The 18,782-nt window shown below is 42.7% G+C and overlaps 2 protein-coding genes across 16 annotated transcripts; both read left to right on the top strand.

Moving 5' to 3' along the window:
• Positions 1-2,832: 2,832 nt before the first annotated feature.
• LOC116852849 (uncharacterized protein KIAA1143 homolog) lies at positions 2,833-4,104 on the top strand. Of its 2 annotated transcripts, none has more exons than XM_032833590.1 (4): positions 2,833-2,921; positions 3,074-3,313; positions 3,481-3,613; positions 3,752-4,104. In XM_032833590.1, the coding sequence occupies exons 2-4, from the start codon at positions 3,203-3,205 to the stop codon at positions 3,934-3,936; spliced, it is 429 nt and encodes a 142-aa protein (XP_032689481.1). In that variant the 5' UTR covers positions 2,833-2,921; positions 3,074-3,202; the 3' UTR covers positions 3,937-4,104. The 2 variants fall into 2 exon arrangements, with proteins under 2 accessions (XP_032689481.1, XP_032689474.1); XM_032833583.1 differs by having other exon boundaries at positions 2,853-2,983.
• Positions 4,105-5,052: 948 nt separating this feature from the next.
• LOC116852543 (kinesin-related protein 4) lies at positions 5,053-18,618 on the top strand. 14 transcript variants are annotated; one of them, XM_032833056.1, is made up of 10 exons: positions 5,053-5,215; positions 7,966-8,228; positions 11,051-11,146; positions 11,814-14,189; positions 14,304-14,392; positions 15,375-15,512; positions 16,173-16,349; positions 16,602-16,724; positions 16,930-17,034; positions 17,156-17,470. In XM_032833056.1, the coding sequence occupies exons 3-10, from the start codon at positions 11,077-11,079 to the stop codon at positions 17,468-17,470; spliced, it is 3,393 nt and encodes a 1,130-aa protein (XP_032688947.1). In that variant the 5' UTR covers positions 5,053-5,215; positions 7,966-8,228; positions 11,051-11,076. The 14 variants fall into 14 exon arrangements, with proteins under 14 accessions (XP_032688947.1, XP_032688938.1, XP_032688945.1 ...); XM_032833047.1 differs by having other exon boundaries at positions 11,047-11,146; XM_032833054.1 differs by lacking the exon at positions 5,053-5,215 and having other exon boundaries at positions 7,905-8,228; positions 11,047-11,146.
• Positions 18,619-18,782: the final 164 nt, after the last annotated feature.

The raw sequence follows: 18,782 nt of genomic DNA, 5'->3' as shown, positions 1-18,782 counted from the left end.
CGGAACTTGTGCAGGGTTAATACAGCACCGAAATTCCACTCAGGGTCCGCTCGACGTTCCCTTCAATTTTCACGGGCTCGCTAACACGAGACGATCTCTTTAAATACGCACGGTAGATTCAAAGATCCTCCGTAGGACGTGCATCGACATGAAGCGTCTGGCAAGCAGGTGGTCCTCGTAAGTGCTAATAATATATATAAATAATGCTACACGACACAACACTAGAGAGAGACGAGTAAAATCGTATCTCTGAATTCTCCCTTAATCGCCGCGAGCGTTCTCTCCGTATGTGGTAATAACGATCGCCGATTATAATTATTCTACTTGCCGGCCGTATATGATGAGATAGCGAGTCGTGACGTAAACCGTTCATCGCGACAAATTGCATCGCGAAAGGCTTACGGGGACGGGCGAGCCGTAAAAGCGATCGTGCGCGGAGCGTAAAGTGCGGTCCCTCCATGGTAATAGACGTAGTTTAATCAGAAAACTGCAGGGAAACGGTACGGGCGAATACCCTCCATTGCTAGAATGCGGGGGCATTTAAGTAGATGGAGGGTATAGACCCCTGTCTACTCCATTTGCCTTCGGCCCCGGGGGGATCTCGCCGATATATATCCCAATATTCCTCGTAACAATGATGAATCACTGCTGAGCACCTCTTGCGCAAGAAGTTGCACTTCCAATGCGCTCGTAAGGTCTCTCTCCTTCTCTCACTCTCACTCTCTCTCTCTCTCCCTCTTTCTCACACATACACACACTCCACTCTCGGGATACCGCGCGACGCCGCCTTTACCGCCCGATACGTTTCTGCACTTTGCGCGGTTATGCAAACCTGATGTAAGTCATTCGCCCGGGCGAACACGCTTCCTCATTGTGGTGAATTCGCGGACTCTCCGACAATCGCGGACTCTCCGACAATCACGGTGATCGCTTTTGTGCTGTAATAACGTCGAGGGACGACGCGAATTTATTTTGCGGCGTCGCGGCGAACGTCGTGCCGTAGGAACAAGACGTTTCGTGATTTAAGAGTAACGGATAAAAATGCGAAAAGAACAGCGTCGTGCGATTCTATAGGTTTTACGTAGAACGTGGGGCAACTTTATCTTTTACCCCAAGTAAACATAAATGTTGCTGCTCCTCAATATCTCTTTCTTTCTCTCTTTTCCCCTTTGACCTAATATTTTTTTCATATAATTTTATTTAAATGCATTAAAATAATGTTTTTTCTGACTGTGAGTAATTACGCTTTAATAGACGTTGAAAGAGAAGTCGATCGCGACGGCTAACCAGCATTGGACATTAAATATCTGGGCGACAGGACATACGTCATAATGACGAATCTGTTCGGTACCGAGCTTGGTTAGTCTTATTAATAAATTCTCTTCCCAAGCGAGCGAAGAGAGAGAGAGAGAGAGAGAGAGAGAGAGAGAGAACGAGAGAACGAGAGAAGGAGAAAGAGAGAGAAGGAAAGAGAGAGAGAAACGTACTATGAATCATTCGATAGGCAACAAGGGAGACTCTCTATTAGACTGATTGGTTTGCATCTCCACGGTTGAATCTATGCCGATACATCTTTGTACCAACCATGCGCAAAGTGCAACTGTCTCTTTTGATAGATATGACCCGCTTGATAAAGAGCCCGCGACAAAGATTCACTAACGACCGATTGCATCGTGCCAGAGAACAATGCATTGCCGATTCGTGTTTCCTTCTCTTTTTTGCTTCAAAAAGTGGTGTGTTACACCATTCTCCTTTTTAACGCTCGCTTTTTGTCGTGCCAGTTTCACGTTTCCGACACTTAATCCCCTTCCTAACCTAATTCCTTCCCCCCGGGTCGGTTTCATTAAACCAACTCTCCAAATACGGCTAATCTGCAGAACTTTTTTGTACCCTCGAAGGAGTTAACAGCAGGATGTAGGCAACCGCAACAACCTAGCTTACGTTAAAAACATACTACGTTCCAGATAGGATTAGCGCGCCCTAATTTATTGACTCCGCTGTTAGCTCGATCCCCCCCGCGGTTTGACATTAAAGGTTATCCCGAGGGGCGACCCTTCGTTGGGGAAGCGCGAGCCGAAGAATGCATGTTATTACGCTTGTAATCAAGTCTGACAAAATACCTGACACGCGGCGGTCTCACCCCGGACGATCCGGTGAATTACAAACCCGAAATAAGCAAGATCTTGTAAAATCAATTCACGCACGATGCGTGTACAACGGTTACTAACCTCGTCAAATTTGAACTACTATACAGAGTATCTGTGACGTCGTTTTCGAGGAACTCGCGCCATCTTACAGACATCGCGCGAACCTCATAACGCGACCGTTATATTCGTAACGACAAATTCGTCAGCGTTATGAATAATGTTTAGTTATTCGCCTTGAATTTTGAAAGACACATTCCTATGGAAATGCATTTCCACGATTATTATTTATGTTGATTTGAGACCAAACTCACCGACGGAAGGTTACTACTCCGTTATTGCGTGTTCTGAGTTTGATTTAATGCTCGATCGCGGGCCGAATGTCCGACGAAAGTTCACGTCGGAATTTACGTTTCAAGTGATCGAAAGACGTGTACTTTAATAGACAACGGGAAGCTTGCAAATAGACTATCAGTTTGATAGGTTACATATAAAGGAGCATGAGATATACCTTGAGATAACAGCAGATTCGTCGGAGCTTAGAAAACGCGCAACCTACCGCCATTCGCGTTGCAAGAAAAGACCCGTTCCGCCTAAAAAGGTTCAAGTATCGGCTAGGCGACTGGTAGTTTCGAAGTCTCCGTTACGAGCCGCCACCAACCTTACAACGATTTAGGGTCGCAATGCAATTCAACGACACAACGCAGTTGCCCCTTTATTTTTCTCAAGTAGTATGACTCAGTGGCTGGACAGTCGTATTTTTCTCTACCATACGAAGTATGACCATTCAACATCTTTCAATTGAATGTTTATATTGAATAATTATTTGTATCAATAATGTAAGACATGCTTTTGAAAAAGATAACTTTAAATTTTCATTTATGTTTTAATATTGTCTATTAATTCGTTTACCTCCTGTGCATTTTCAGCCATGAGAAATATGTAGAACAATTGGTTATGGTACTTCTTGTGATGTGTATTGCCGCGTCCTATATGCAAAAGCCATTCCACAATCTGTAATTCGTGATAGAATATCGCCTGAAATATTGAAAGAAATTATGTCAAGAAAGAAGCATAATATATCGTATATTAAACCGGACGAACCAAAATTTCTCCGAGATCTAAAAGAACAAATTGGATACAAAGAAGGCCCCAATGTCGATACAAAGGTAAAATACTTGTAAGATTCTTGTCACTGGTTTAACAGCTAAGTAACTGTTTCTTGTAACATTTTACATAGATTTTGTCTTATAACATCATATAATTAATTATTAATAATATTTTCATAAAAAGACAGCTTGTATAGGTAAAATATATGAATGATTTGTTAAAACAGAGAGAAGCGTTACCAGAAGTCTCTGACGATGAGAAGGAGGAGTTGGCTGATGAGAAGCCTGTTGTGGTCGTACTTAACTCTGGTGATTTGACAGCAGAAGAGGTAGATGCCTTTAAAAAACAAAAGGAAGAAGGTATGATAACAGAATTAGACAGATTATTCTGAATTTCTATTAGGTAGTCAGTATTGTAAGATGGAACACTGATAAGTACAAGACTAGTTTTTAAAATAATATAGTTTTTCACATTTTAAAATGATAAATTAATTGCAGAGGAAAGTAATGCTCCTGCTGATCTATCTAAAAAGGTTATATTTCGCAAGACTAAATCAGCAGAAACAGAGTCCGATACAAACACTACAGATAAACCAGCGAAAAAGAAAGCCAAGAAAGCAAAGCAACCTCAGAAGATTGTCTTGTCCTTTAATGCTGATGATGATGAAGACAATGTTGGATAACATTAATTATATATCTTTATTCAAGTGTATATAATATCTATAAGGAATTTATATTGTATATAATAGAACACATTTAAACTTTATAAAATTTTACAAAGATTACATAAGAAATCAGCCTCAAGATAATTTTAAGGCAGTCTTAAGTAAATAAAAAATTGCACAACAGCATATGAAAAGATTCTATTAATAAATAAATATTTTTATGATAAAAGCATGTTAAATATCTTTAAGGTACTTAAGATATCTTAAAGATATTTAACTTTTAAGATTAAATATCTCAATACATGCTGCTTGAACTTATATTTATTAATATAAATACAAATATTAATATATTTATTAATATACAAATATTAATATATTTATTAATATACAAATATTAATATATTTATTAATATACAAATATTAGTATATTTATTAATATACGAATGAGCAATATTTTATATATATTATTAAGAAAAAAGCAGTGCAATATCATTTGAGATTGTACAAATAATCGATTTTCTTCCACTCGACAAAATGACCAAAAAATGAGAATTCAGGATAGATTATTTAATAGAGGATTTATAATTAGACGGAATATGTATGTTGGGCATAAAATAGTGTCATGATTAATACGAAATTGCTGAATAAAGAGAACCGATGAAAGTTCACTTTTATACAGCACATATCAGCCAATACTTGATAATTGGCATCTATATATATTATTTGCAATATATACTGCGCGCAAAGTATCGATCGCAACTGTACTTTATTCGCAACAATCGCAATATTCGAGAGAAAAAAGCATTCATATTGCTCGAATCGTCGACGTTCTTAAATTTCGAACGACCTGCGTGACGAAACGCACCCTCGTCGTCAACGCGGCATTGTAAAAAGGGCGGGTGCTCGGCGATCGCGCGAACCCCGTTCACGCCGCCGTGATTGCAAATTGCCCTTCTTATTTTTCGGGAAGCACTTCTCCCATTGGACGTGCACGTGCAGCCGGTCACGTGACCGCATGCAACAAACGCCACTGGGCCGTCCGACGGTCCCTTTAACATCTAGCGAACGTCATAAAACGTCGCGGGTCACGTGACGGCGACGTGCGCCATCTTGGCAGTTTTCGACGACGGTGGTAAGAGGTGCGAGCGGATCGGTGACGTCGCTGCTGAAATAAACATCGGGTGCATGCGAACGGATCCCCACGGCTATCGCGCGATACGAGCAGCGGCGTGTATCGTGGGCAACGTGTTAGCCGCGTGTGCCGCCGCAGGTGTTCGCCGGTGCGCCCAGCTGAACGGTCAGTGTGAATTTAAATTTGAGCGCGGCAATCGGACGCGTGTGTGCGAGGCGTTTGTCGTCGTCGTCCGGGGGGGCTAACGCGAGCCACACTCGAGTCAGCGGCAGCTGTTCGACGGGCACGTCGCGGCCGTCACGTAGAAATGGCGGGAGCTCGCTGCTGGCTGCCGTGGCGTGCGCCGAGCGTGGCTTCGACGGTGACGCGTGTGTATGTGGGAGTGCGTGTGAGTGAGAGCGTGTGTGTGGGTGTGAGCGAGAGATGAGAGCGCGTCGTGAGGAGCGAGCGGGAGTACGTCCCGCTCGCGCGATTAGCATGTATCAATTGATCCTTTGGATATTTTCTGTGCTTTCCTCTCGCAGAGCACACGTTCGTGACACGAACAGCGGCGCGGAGCGGAGCGGAGCACCATGCAATCAGGGCCGTGCGCGCCCACAGGGTACCCCGCGCCCTCGTCTCGTCTCCCTCCCCCGCGACCGCGAGATCCCTCCTGCCTCGCTCTCCTGTGCGAACGAACTCGCGTATATGCACCAACCTCCTCTCATTGCGGCAAGGCCGTAACGACACTCTCGTGTCGGTAAACAATGCCAGAAATCCTAAGTGGTAGCTAGGTAGGGAGTTTTGGTCGAAGTCGTCGACAGTAGCGTCTTCGCGCCGGCAAGATCCTGGGGTCCGCCCGAAATTAGTCCGAGGATAATTTCGTCATCTCCGCTAGTCGATAAAGTTATCCGTAAAATTTCGCGATGATGACGTTGCTCCATTTCGTTGGTTTATTTCGACATGTGGCAAATTTAGAGGAACAATTTCTCTCGAAACGATCGAGAAAGATGACGTTTCCGCGCGTGAATTCTGCCTTCCTCCGACGACTGCTCATTGCAATTTTTATTTTTTTCGTCGGTTGTTTATCTCGTTACAGTCGATGAGACATTACACTGATGACGTGACATTGACTGTAATGCTTACTAATGTATGTATGTTAATTACTACTAATGTTTTACTAATAACATTGTGTGTTAACACTGAAGTTTTACATGCGAGACCGTTCCAAACACGCGGAGCCACGGTAAAAGTATAACGACGATTGAATTGCGCGTGTCAAAGAGACGTGGTGAAATCGTGAGAAACACCGCCTCTTCCGACGCATCTCCTCCGCTTCCTGCTCCGCGCGTTGCTTCTCGCCCCGAAGGATCGTGAACGCCATAAACACGCCGCGTTCCTGCGTCGTTCTGCTTCTCCTCGTAAGAGTCTCGTCGTCGAAAGGGGGGAAATCAAAGCGATTGACTTCGCGATGTCCCGATTAATTGCGCCGATGTAGGGCTCGTCTTCACGGCAGGGAAGCGCCGCGCTAACGTAATCGACGCTCGCATGCGTGATGTGGTAGGCAAATAATTTTTCGTGTAATTTCGACGAAGCGATCTCACAAAGGCGCGCGTGAGTTAGTCACGAGGGTATGCATTATTGAAATACGAGGATTTGCGATAACATTGGCGACATTTTCGCCAAGGCGAGATCGATCCCGAGTTACCTAATCTATCGTTAAAATTAAGCGAATAATAGGACGGCTCGTTTCTCGGCAGAAGGTATAAATCATTAATTTTCGTGCGTTATTCGTTAGAGAAAGAGAGAAGAGAGAGAGTATACGATTCCGCGATTGGACGCACAGTCGACGATTTCGAGGCAGTGTTCCACTGTTGCGACAAAAGGATAATTTCGCATGCCGGGATTCAAGGCACTCACTTAACGGTTTTATTATTACTTTTATTACGGCATTGATTTTGCGTGTAAACTTGGCAACGCTGTGTTGTACCGCCAGCGCACAGTAACGATTTCAACAGTTAAAACCGTCATGCCGACAAGACGAGAACCCGAAATTGATTTCAAACGAGTGCTCACCCTCACGCACACGCAAACGCACATCGCTCGCTGTCGAATGTCAGGCTCGCGAGGAGACACACGAAGTACCCGGTATACTAAGAGAAGTTCGCTCGAACCGGAAATATTCCCCATGATCCCCATGGGATCCCAATGATCCTTAACTGTAGCTCTTGGATAACTTCTAATGTACATAATTAGTAGACAGATCTAATAAATTTTGTATACAGGACGAGAGCACAAAAGAGAGCTATTTAAGAGTCGCGAGATACAATGCAAAATTAACCACTTTTCTTTTGTCAGATAAGAGACTCTTGTCGGATTTTGTCAGACTTTTGTCAGATGAGAGACTCTTTGTAAAATATGTCAAATCAAAATAGTTTTCTCCACATTATTCATTCTTTTTATACAAATAATTCAAGTAAAACAGCGTATCCTGATGAAACCGTACCTATTTTGTTATTTCTCGTTATATCATTCTATTTAAGATAAAGGTGCTTCCGTGATATCTAAAATAAATCACGAAATATATTCTCCCCGTAAATCGGGGAAGTGGTTAATACGCGGGTCGCAACAGACGTATCCAGCAACGACCCCTCCTAAAAGCAACCTCTCTTTCGCTCCTCTCTCTCTGCCTCTCAACCTCACCGCCTCGTCCTCTTCCACCACCTCCTCTCTTTCTCCTCGTTCCATCGTCGCATCTCCTACAATAAAAAAAAAAAAAAGATAAAGAGCCGCTGTAGGATCTAACGCGCGGGGGACGGCGCTCGTACAATCCTCGTATTACGGCCCTGGGCATAACTTTTTAACGCTTCCCATCCGTCGCTCCTGCCCTCTAGTGTGTGTGCCAATCGTCAGCGATGAATGTTCACTATTTACAGGTTTTGTGAATAAACCGCGTAACCGTGCTCAGTTTGTGCGTTCGAGTACTGTCGGGCTGTCATTACTACGCGCAGCAGCGATAGCAAAAGCGGAAGACCAAACGACATCGTCGTCGCCAAGGACGAGGAACGTGTGTGCGAGGATGTCGCGCCGTCCGACGCTCGCGTAGGAGAGCCCTGCCGTCGTCGTCGTCGTCGTCGCCGTCGCCGCCACCACTGCCGTTGCCGCCGTCGCCGTCTTTTCCTTGTTCTTCGTCTCTAAGGTACGTGTATCGTACATTGTGACAATATCTCTTCGTTACGGGGTGAAACTGTCGCGTGCCGGTTCTAAAGAAACGATCGGTTGACTTGAGAGAGAGAATGAAAAAGAAAGAGAATGAGAGAGAGAGAGAGAGAGAGAGAGAGAGAGAGAGAGAGAGAGACGGTCAGACAGTGAGGGGAGGAGGGGAAGAGGGTGTGTGTGGTAAGAGAGAGGGGGGAGAAGAGAGAGAGAAAAAAGAGAAAATTTACTGATTGAATCTCGAAGAGAGTAAGAAATCGAAAAATTAACCTCAGAATTTATCGGGAAAAGTGACTTCCGTATGTGGGGTAGCGGTAATTCTGTTCGCGTCGTGTGCGCTTCCACGTTTATGTTCGTAGCCTTTGTGCGCTCGAGATGAAACAGACCTAGTGTGACTCCGACTAGGAGATGGCAAGTGATGATGTGTGTGTACATATATATGTGTATACATATATATGTGTGTATATATATATATATATATATATATATATATATATATATATATATGTGCGTGCATATATGTACAAAGGATCCAAAAAAACACGCAAAGCGAACCGCTCTCGATGACGGTTCCCTTGTTCCTCATCCCGGCCACGTTACTTGCAATGTACGAAGTGCATGCAACGCGAAGCTATCACCAGGCGTGCGTGTGATCACGACCTAAGTGGCACACGGCCGCGTTGTCGTGGACGGGCTTTTACGCGCGTCTCTCTCTCTCCCTCTTTCTCTACGCTTCTGCGCTCTGCGAAGTGCGCGTCGTTGCTGCCCTCGGCGTGTCTCGAGTAGTGATGCCTCGCTGAGAAAAGAAGAAAAAGTGCATCTTCTCGACGAATCGCCTTTTCTCTTTCCCGACGGATTTTCGAATTCGCGCGATTTCTCGCTGCATAGGGAAACGTCATCGTGGTACGCTCATTTGCCCTTCGCGAAAAAGAGCCGAAGAGTCTCGCGGTCGAAACTGCGCTCTCGCCGGCGGAATGTAAACTCGACGCGGTGAACGGCGCCGGGAGCTGTCGTGCTCGCATACAACGCGTCTCCTGCACTTTCTACACTTTCGGCGTCGCGTCGCGTGTGCGCGACGAGGGCGCAAGGTGCAGGAGAGTGTAAGAGAGTGCATACGACGCGAGCGACCTGACGATACCCTCGAGAGGGCCTCGACCTCCGCGACCGACTCCAGCTCGAACGGGTGTTATATTAAGTGCTAGTGATACCGTCGGCGAAATCTCAGCTCGCGCCCGAGTTGGGAATACCGTCGTCGGAAGTGACACGAAGAAGCGGGATTCTGTACACACGTCTGTGAGTACCGCATCGACGAGACATCCGAACCGTTCCTCGACCGGTCAGATTTTCGACGACTAGGCACCCATCTTTCGGCGTGTTCGCCAAATTCACATCAACCTCTCTCCAAGGAGCCACGAGTTCTCGGGAGAATCTTTCCCGACTCGATTTGCTCCGGATTTCGCTATCTTGGACGCATCGCGCGTACTATAACCTCTATCGAAGCCGCGCGCACGTCGATGTCATGTCGTTCGCAGCTGAATTCTCCGTTCTCCTTCCCCGCCCTCTCGTTCCACATCTCCTCGAGCGGGAGATGACAAGCGACCGAATGGTCGCAGCGCACGCTGCTCCTCTCCGCTTTCTTCTCTCGCGACGCTGAGCGTCGTCGCGAGATTCACGACGACGCGATTATCCGGTGATCAGTTCGCCTCGTGGATTCTCAGTGATCTACTCGTCATTATTAATGTACATTTCTTCGGAAGCTTGCGCTCGTTTATACTCGACGCGTAATTGACATATCGTCTTGACATCGTTATCTTCATCGTCGTTGTATCTCGTCTTCATCGTGTTCAGCATGTACGGCGTTTCGCTGGGAAGCTCTGCGCGCGCGCGCACGCGCTTGCGAGCGCACCCGCTGCGTACATACGTACACACACACATACGCGCAGCGAAGTCTCTTCGAGTGTAGGTGTAGGAGGTTGGTAGGTTGTGCGAAGGTTGAGAGAGGAGAGGCGCGCACGGAGGGTCGAGACCGACCGACCGACCGACTGGCTAGCTAGCTAGCAGACAGGCAGGCAGTTCGGCTAGCTAGCGAGCTGGTTATCCGTCTGACTGATTAACGTGGATATTAAAGCGGTGTCTAAGCGAACACAGGTGACTGACTAGGAGACGACGCTGTTTTTTCGCGAGAGTGAGTGAAGTAGTCTCTGAGCTAAGACTCTGATAACCCATTGGTGTGTTCGTTCATTCGTCCGTCCATCCGTTTGTCCGTCCGTCCATCCATCCATCCATCCATTCGTCCATCCATCCATTCTTCTTACCGTCCGTCCGTCCGTCTGTCTGTCCGACCATTCGTTCGCGTGTGCGCGCGTGTAGCACAGCAAACCGTGTACTTGCTCGCACGCCGAGAAGAGAGAGCGAAAGCGGAGCCTCAGACGACGCCGCGGTCGTCATCACCGTCGTGTTCGTTCGACGCTGCCGGAGCACTTCGGAGTCGTCTTCGGAGACTGCCCGTTACGTCAGGAATTCTCGTCGGAATTTTGTTGGTTATGGGAGTGAGAGCGGAAGCAAGTGCGGAATTCACAGCGCCATTTTGAAAAATTCGGCCCCGCTAAAAATTCCTTCCCTCCCGTCCATCTGTGCCCCCCATCGCCCTCTTTGGATAGAGAGCGTGCAACAGTACGCTTCACCACCTCTCTCTCTCTCTCTCTTTCTCTCTCTCTCTCTCTCTCTCTCTCTCTCTCTCACTCGCTCTCTCGCACATTTAACGTTGTCGATTATTATCAGTGCTGTCGTTAATTGTTTAGATAGACTGCGCGGCAAATCGTGGTGGATCCATGGAAGGCACATTGGAAGAACCCCCTACTAAGGACTCTTCTCGGAGCAGTCCTGACAAACATCTGAAAGGTAAGCACCGTTCCCTACTTTGGTAGCTAGATTTTGGTATTAAAGCTTCTAGATGAATGATTGCTGAATGATCTCTGCTGCTTAGAACTGTCTGGATTAGAGATATCTTGTTATTAGAATTCTCTGCACTTTTTATTGTGTTACACTGATTCAATGGTAATAACATTGTAGACTAATCCACTTATCACTGGCTGTAAGTGATAATTATACATGACATTGTGCTTCACTTGTATAGTATCAATTATTATTAATTTGAAAGTTTCTTGTAGAAAAATGGTTTGAGGAATTACATCTCCACTTCTGTATAATTTGGGTATGTGTGTGCTTAATGATTATAGTGATCTGTATAGAGTAGAGGCATGTAGTATATACTTATAGTATAGGAGTTGTGTAATATACTAACATCTTATGCAGCTTTGTGAAAATGATTACATGAGCTCTTTTGGCTTGAAATATGAACAAAAATGTCAATAGACAGTTTTATGTTATAATTGTGCAGAAACATTAGTCATATTTTGAAGATAATAACTTTAGAAATATTTTCTCAATAAAGTGCATCTTGTTTTTAATTGTGGTATAAATTTTCTTGTGATATTTCTTGATTTAAAATTATATACATAGTAAATAGCAATCACTTCTATTAAGAATATGTCACAATTGCTTGCAGATATAGTTATACCAAACGGAGTCAATGGGAGCTATAGTGCTGACAACGAAGAGTATATGGATACCAGTGACAATACTAACAAAACTCTGTCACAAGAGATGGTCACAGAAGAGGAAGAGGCTGAGGCTGAGGAAGAAGATGGAGACGAAGAGGATAACGAGGATGATGATCATGAGAGTCAGGATGGAGATGAGGAAGGTAGTGAGAGAAAAGATGCAATAGATAATAGTAATAAGGAGGGTGAAACGGATCAGCCCAAAAATGACTTTAATATAATGAAATCGTCCGACGGTGTCAGTGAGACGAACAATTCTAGTGAAGTGTCTAAAACTGAAGCCAAGTGTAAAACCACCACATCTTGTGACGAGGCTATAGAAGTAGACGAACAGAGCAACAACTCTGACGTAGAGTGTCTCGACGAGAGCATTACAGAAATACAATTGGATAATGACGATGTGTTCATTTCAAAGAAAACTGCTGAAAAACAAGACAATGCTGATTTGTCGAGTAATAGCGATGTACAACAATTAAACGACAGTAGCGAAATGGCTGACAGCAGTTTGGAGATTTCGGATATCAAGCTCTGCGAAGAAAATGGTAGCTGCGACAGTCCCGATATCGAAGAGATAACCGACAATGCGAAGAACAACAGTCATAATGCGTCAGTAGAACGTGCTATTAAGGATCCCACGAAACAGCGGAAACCACGTAAACAATTAGATCTTAGTAGTATCACGCCGAGAAGAAGTTCGCGCAACATCAAACGAACGAGTTACATAGAGAAAGAAGTCGAAGAGGAAGTGGAAGACGACGGGTCTGACATAGAAGAGATCAAGCCGGAGGATCCATTAGCCGGTATCGATAGTAAGGACAAGGAGAATTCGAAATTGAAGTCACCGATCAAGAATAGCAGCAAAACCACCATCGTCGTGAACGATACTAAGCGTTTGGTGGAGATAGCTGCTGGTAGCAAATCCATGAAGGGCGGAAAGAAGGAACCTACGTTAGTTATAATAGACACTAACTCTATTCTTTCGGGACGCGGTGGAGTGCCTGTAAGTAACAGCAAACCTCACCACTCTGTCTCTAACTCCAGTCCCTTCTCGGTAGTACCAATGGGTATGGGGCAAACGCAAACTATGTATCCTAATATGAGAACAACTATCACGCCAGTTCCCATGACTTCGAAAACGGCGCAGTTGAGCCCGAAGACCAGCAGTATGACCACAGTTACGCCGACGGTACCACCGATTTTGCCGACGCTGACTGACGATATGTTCGTGGTCGAGGCGCCATCCTTCATAGTACCTTATGTGTACGAGAAACCGCCTCTGAAGCCACTGAAAGAATTCGTCTCTAAATTGGAAAAGAGCATCGAGGAGCGGGAGAAGGAAGAAAAACTGAAGAGAAATACTGAAGAGAACAAAGAAGGAAACGAAGAGCAAAGAGAAGATTCTTCAGACGCTACTAAGAAGGCCAGCGAGAAGTCTGAGGAGAGCGAAAGTGAGGGAAGAAGCAAGAAGGATATGGAAGACAGAGCAGTTGACAATTCAGTAGACTTGGCCGAACACGGATTTAGTAGTTTAGGTGATAAGAATGATCATCTGCGGCAAGAAGACAGGAACAAAATACCGACATACTTCGATTTGCCGCTAGGTAAATTCTTCATACAAATTGGAACGAGCCTAGTTCAGGAATATGTGCAAACCGATCTCTTACGAACTCAAAAGCGCAAACAAGGCAAGGGCAGCACGTCGGCCGAGACTCAATTAGCTATAAACTCGCTTATCAAGAATTTAGAATTTAGTAAAGAGAACAATGAACCATTCCACTTAGAGATGAAGAAATGCGAATTCTGTAGTTTTAAAACGGAATCGACCTTAGTCATGCAGCATCATCTAGAAACACCGCATATGCGCAATTACGTTTACAAGTGTAACTTTTGTCCGATCGAGGTGCGTAGCCCTCATGATATTCTCTTTCACATGGAGGCGGAGCATAACACTCGCGGTAGATTGGAACGCGGTCCAGCCTTCCATCAGTGCCCGAACTGTCCGTTTGAGGACAATCAGAAAGGCAAATTGACGCGACACATTCTCGCCTGCACCAAAAAATTCCGACCGGAACGGAATCTGGAACCATCTGCAGATTGGGAGCCACCAGCGAAGATACCGAGACTGAATCGTGCAAGACCTGTTGGGCCGACTAATCCGAACGCTCTCGCTGCAATGGCAATGAGTGCCAAAGGCCCACAACCGTTATTGCCGAAGTTGCTTCCTGCGCCGATTACCGGTCGTGGAAGAGGACGACCACCCATGCAACCAAGATACTCCGAATTGAAAACACTGCGGCCAGGCGCTGCTGCAATACGGCAAGGTGAGGCAAATTGTTATTAAAAGAGAAGGGAATATAACATAATAATAATGCGAACATTTCCTTCTCGCTGTGAGCCTTTATTTGCCGACGATATTGATGTAAGTTGTATTTCAGATAATGTTGCAGGAATGATGTATCGTCCTACATCCTCCGGTTTATTGGTACCGACGTCATACCAATTTGGTAGTAATCAAATATTCCAGGTAAAAACATAGCATTTATTTCTTTATGTAGTATGTATGCGCTGTGTGCACATGCAGACACTGATAGGCGTGTAGTGGCGAGCGTGATGACATGAAGTATAATTCTCGCTTAGTGAGGTCGAAAGGATATACTTCAGAGTTTGTGTAATTTAAAATTTGATTTGTATTGTAAATCTGCATATTCATCGTTATGTTATGACATTATACACACATATATACCCACATGCACACAGTTAAATATTATGATTTGTAGATCACCATATTTTCATATTTATTTATCGTAAAATCGAAATATATGCTTATACTAACATACAAGGGCGATGATAATCGTGAAAAGTCATGCCCTTTAAATTTGAAAAAACTGCAATATCACACACTGCATAAAAATAAAATGAACTATACACACACACACACACACACACATCTTAAGCATTCAGTGTATTCATTAAACTGTGTTTACATATTATTAAGCTACACTACACATACTATTGTTGGTCGCATTTTCTTGATGTGCATATCATTTGTTTTGTTATGAATTAATATCTACACAACAATTATCGGTAAAATCTAGGCAGGATCATATACTGCGTTGAAAGTTAAAGTATAGGCGTAAAATACAAGATGGGGTGAAAGAAAAATGAGGATAGACGAGTTAATTTTTACTTATTAAATGTTTCCTCTCAGTATTGATATTATGAACCTTTTACATAAGAAATGTGCAAAATTTTGTGTATTAATTTGAAAAATCACCTCTCTCTCGGGGTATTGAAATTTACACATAATATATTTTATGACTGATATCTTACGTCTTTATTGCAACAATAGAGAAGAGAATATAAATCACACCGATCTTTAGATCGTATCGATTATCTTGTTTCTAGTAACGATGTTTGCGAATGTGTGTACACACACTCGAAATATCACACTTTAAATAGACCGAAAGCTCCAAGAACTAGTAAAAAAGATATATGGGTGGTGGCAGGTGGTGGGTGGCTCTGGGACTGTCATGTCGGCTGTCTCGGGAGTGAGTAGCAGTAGCGGCGGCAGTTCCGGTCAACCCACACCAATTGCACTTGTACCCAACGTAATCGACTCTCTGTCTAGGTTGTCCTCATCACAGGTAAATAATTATTGGAAAGTACCAGTGGGAGAATACTCTGATCTCGTGATATTTGTGACCGCATGCGACAATGTGTTGTTTCGCAGGTGCAAACAGGCTTTTAACATTCTTCAACTCCAATTAAATGCGTTTATAGCCGCTTATGAATCTTAACATTATGCACAACGATGTAAATTCCCCGCCTAATTTACTTTCGCAGGCCAGTTATTTCTCCGTAATTGTATACGCATATACACACAATATCTGAAAAAGAAACCTTTATGCATACGTGTTTACATTTTTTATCTTTATTGTTTATCCTTTTGTTCTTTTATACAACAGTACACTACTACACATCTATAAAACAGCAAGCGTTAAATTTTTATTAACTGTTATACATATAACTCCCTTATTAACATTGAAAGTATCCAATTCATCTTAATTTTTTAATAAAAGAATAAAGAAATATATACACCTAAATCTACACACGAGCACGTTTTACACATATGTGAAAACGAAACAATCTAACAAATGTATACGACTTTGACTGAAGGTCCGATTTTCAGGTGGATATTACTAATACAAAAATATTTATCGATATATATAATTTATAAGAATAACAAAATATTGGCTCGAAATATGTGTATACCCTGAATAACATAGATACTTTATATTTTTCAGAACACAACATCCAACCCCAAGAACCCTACAGCGAAGCTGTTAAGTCAGCCAAGTATATCTATCACTCCACTACCACGCACGACATCTCAAACCTCCATTCCAGGATCAGGTACTTCTGCGAAATCTGGAGGGAAAAGTTCATTTGTCATATGTGAAATTTGTGACGGATATATTAAGGTAGGTGTGGCGATATGTTCTTTACGTTTAACGTTAACTATATCCAGAATTGCGCATACGTTAAAAGAAGATAAATATAGAAAGAATTTATCTAATTTGTAACAATAAATTGTCATAAGTAAGTTGCAAATATATCACGACTCGAATTACGTTTATAATTACAAATGAATCTTGTCAATATATTGTACCATACGTAATAATATGCATATTTTTTCGAAGAACGCATACTGAGTTCTGTCATATTTATTTTAGGATCTAGAGCAGCTACGAAATCACATGCAATGGATCCATAAAGTAAAAATACATCCAAAGATGATCTACAACAGACCTCCATTAAACTGCCAGAAATGCCAATTTCGATTTTTCACAGATCAGGTATAAAGAAAATTTAAACAATTAATAGAGTAACTAATTAATAGAGTAACAATTAATAGAGTAACTAATGACTCCGTATTTCAGTCTTTATGTAATCATTTGGATATGCATGAATGTTAGACAATCGTTACTGCTTGTTGTAAAAATCTGCACACACATTTACCAATTATCCTCGAAGATTAATATTGCGTCCTTTTTATAATAGGGTTTGGAAAGACACTTACTGGGATCTCATGGACTTGTCACGTCCAGCATGCAAGATGCGGCAAATAAAGGAAAGGATGCAGGCCGTTGTCCATCCTGTGGCAGAGTAAGTTTATCTTTCTAACATTGAAGTAGTTAAGATCTCTGATCTTCGAGGAAGAAAGTATAAACGGAGATGCGCACGAATGACGGGACTTTATTAACAGCTAATGAACATTGCTTTCCAGGTATATCAATGGAAATTATTAAATCACGTTGCTCGAGACCACGGGATGACATTAAAGCCAGCACATCTGTCGTATAAATGTACAGTCTGCACTGCCACGTTCGGTATGTACAAGCAATTCGAAAATCATGTATATTCGGCACATAGTGTCGTGGCGAAGAGAGTGATGGACAAGAAAAACGCACCGGCATCACCATCGTCTAGATCCAACGATTCTCTTCTAAAACCGCTGAAAATCAATGATGAAATCACGATTATTCCGCAACCGGCGAAACCCACAACCAGATCCGGCGCGACTCAAGGCAGAGGAAAATAGCAATGATGAGCTTGAGTGATACTTGTGTCTCATCTGGTCGAATTTCGCATAACTCTTTGTGGTACTCTCCATGCCGATCGTCGTAAACGTATGGCGATCAACGTGCCGTGTACATGTGTATGTATACTATTGCTTAAGACGCAAAACACGACATCTAAAGGAAAAAAGAAAGGAAAAGAAATCAATTACGACTACTCGCGACAAGAACTAGTTGACTTCGTAATAATATTCCATCAATGATTATACCGATATATTTATTTAAGAATTTTTATTGTTGTTATCGGACCTACATAAAAATAGACTGTAAAAACATTAAAGGGTGGCCTTCAGTCTAACTCCTTGGTTAATCCTTATATAGCAGCGTACTCCCGACCTGTGTAACGCCTATGTGTGTGTAACGGACTCTCGTGAAATACCAAGTGTATCTACACATTCGATGTGTGACGCATAACATGTCACGCCGCAGTGCAGATTACTCTCTTTCTCTCTCTCTCTCTCTCTCTCTCTCTTTCTCTCTATTTCTCTTGCATAATGAATCCTCTATAATGTGTAAATTCTTTTTCTAAGATAAATATATTCGAATTTATTCTATTTTGTTATTATGATCGCAAACTGCGAGCTATCCGGGACAATGGATTGAAAGCTGTCCTCTTACTTAATCTCCGATTTGATAAGTCGATAAACATCATGTCTGCGAAACAGCTTCCGAGCGATTTACGAAGTGACAAATTGTATTAATTGACCAGAGTGCCCTCGACTGTCTCGCGAATCTATAGTACACAGGTACTAACGACAAATGTATACTATCTACTTGTATGGATCTTCCGATCGTATACATACTTTCATTTCGTCATATGTGTCTGGATGAACAGTTATCGAAATTGCTCTCATACTCTTATTTATGACACTTTATTACATGAAAAAAAAAAATATTAATTTATAATGTACAACATGAGCAGTCCTCCTTTTTTTAATCGGACTTGTAAATTGTATGTATTACTAAGTTTGACCCTTTAGTCTCGCGTAATATGCTAAGACAGAAAATATCCAATTTTATTTTCTGCGCTCTTAATAAGAACAACAAAAATGTACATTAACATAGGATATATAATATAAAGAAATATATCAATAAAATAGGATGGCACACACTCGTGTATACATTTTTTCTGATAAACGATAAACGTGAATATAAAACGGAGTATTGGACTTAGCACACAAGTGACGTATAACTACGTATTTATATATATATATATAAATATATATATATATATATATATATATATATATATATATATATATATATATATATATA

Source organism: Odontomachus brunneus, unplaced genomic scaffold (genome assembly GCF_010583005.1).
Source record: "Odontomachus brunneus isolate Ranch 3 - 2012 unplaced genomic scaffold, Obru_v1 Obru_scaffold_006, whole genome shotgun sequence".
Taxonomy (NCBI): domain Eukaryota; kingdom Metazoa; phylum Arthropoda; class Insecta; order Hymenoptera; family Formicidae; genus Odontomachus; species Odontomachus brunneus.
Note: the sequence above shows the minus strand (reverse complement) of the source record. Positions and strands in the feature narration are given on the sequence as shown.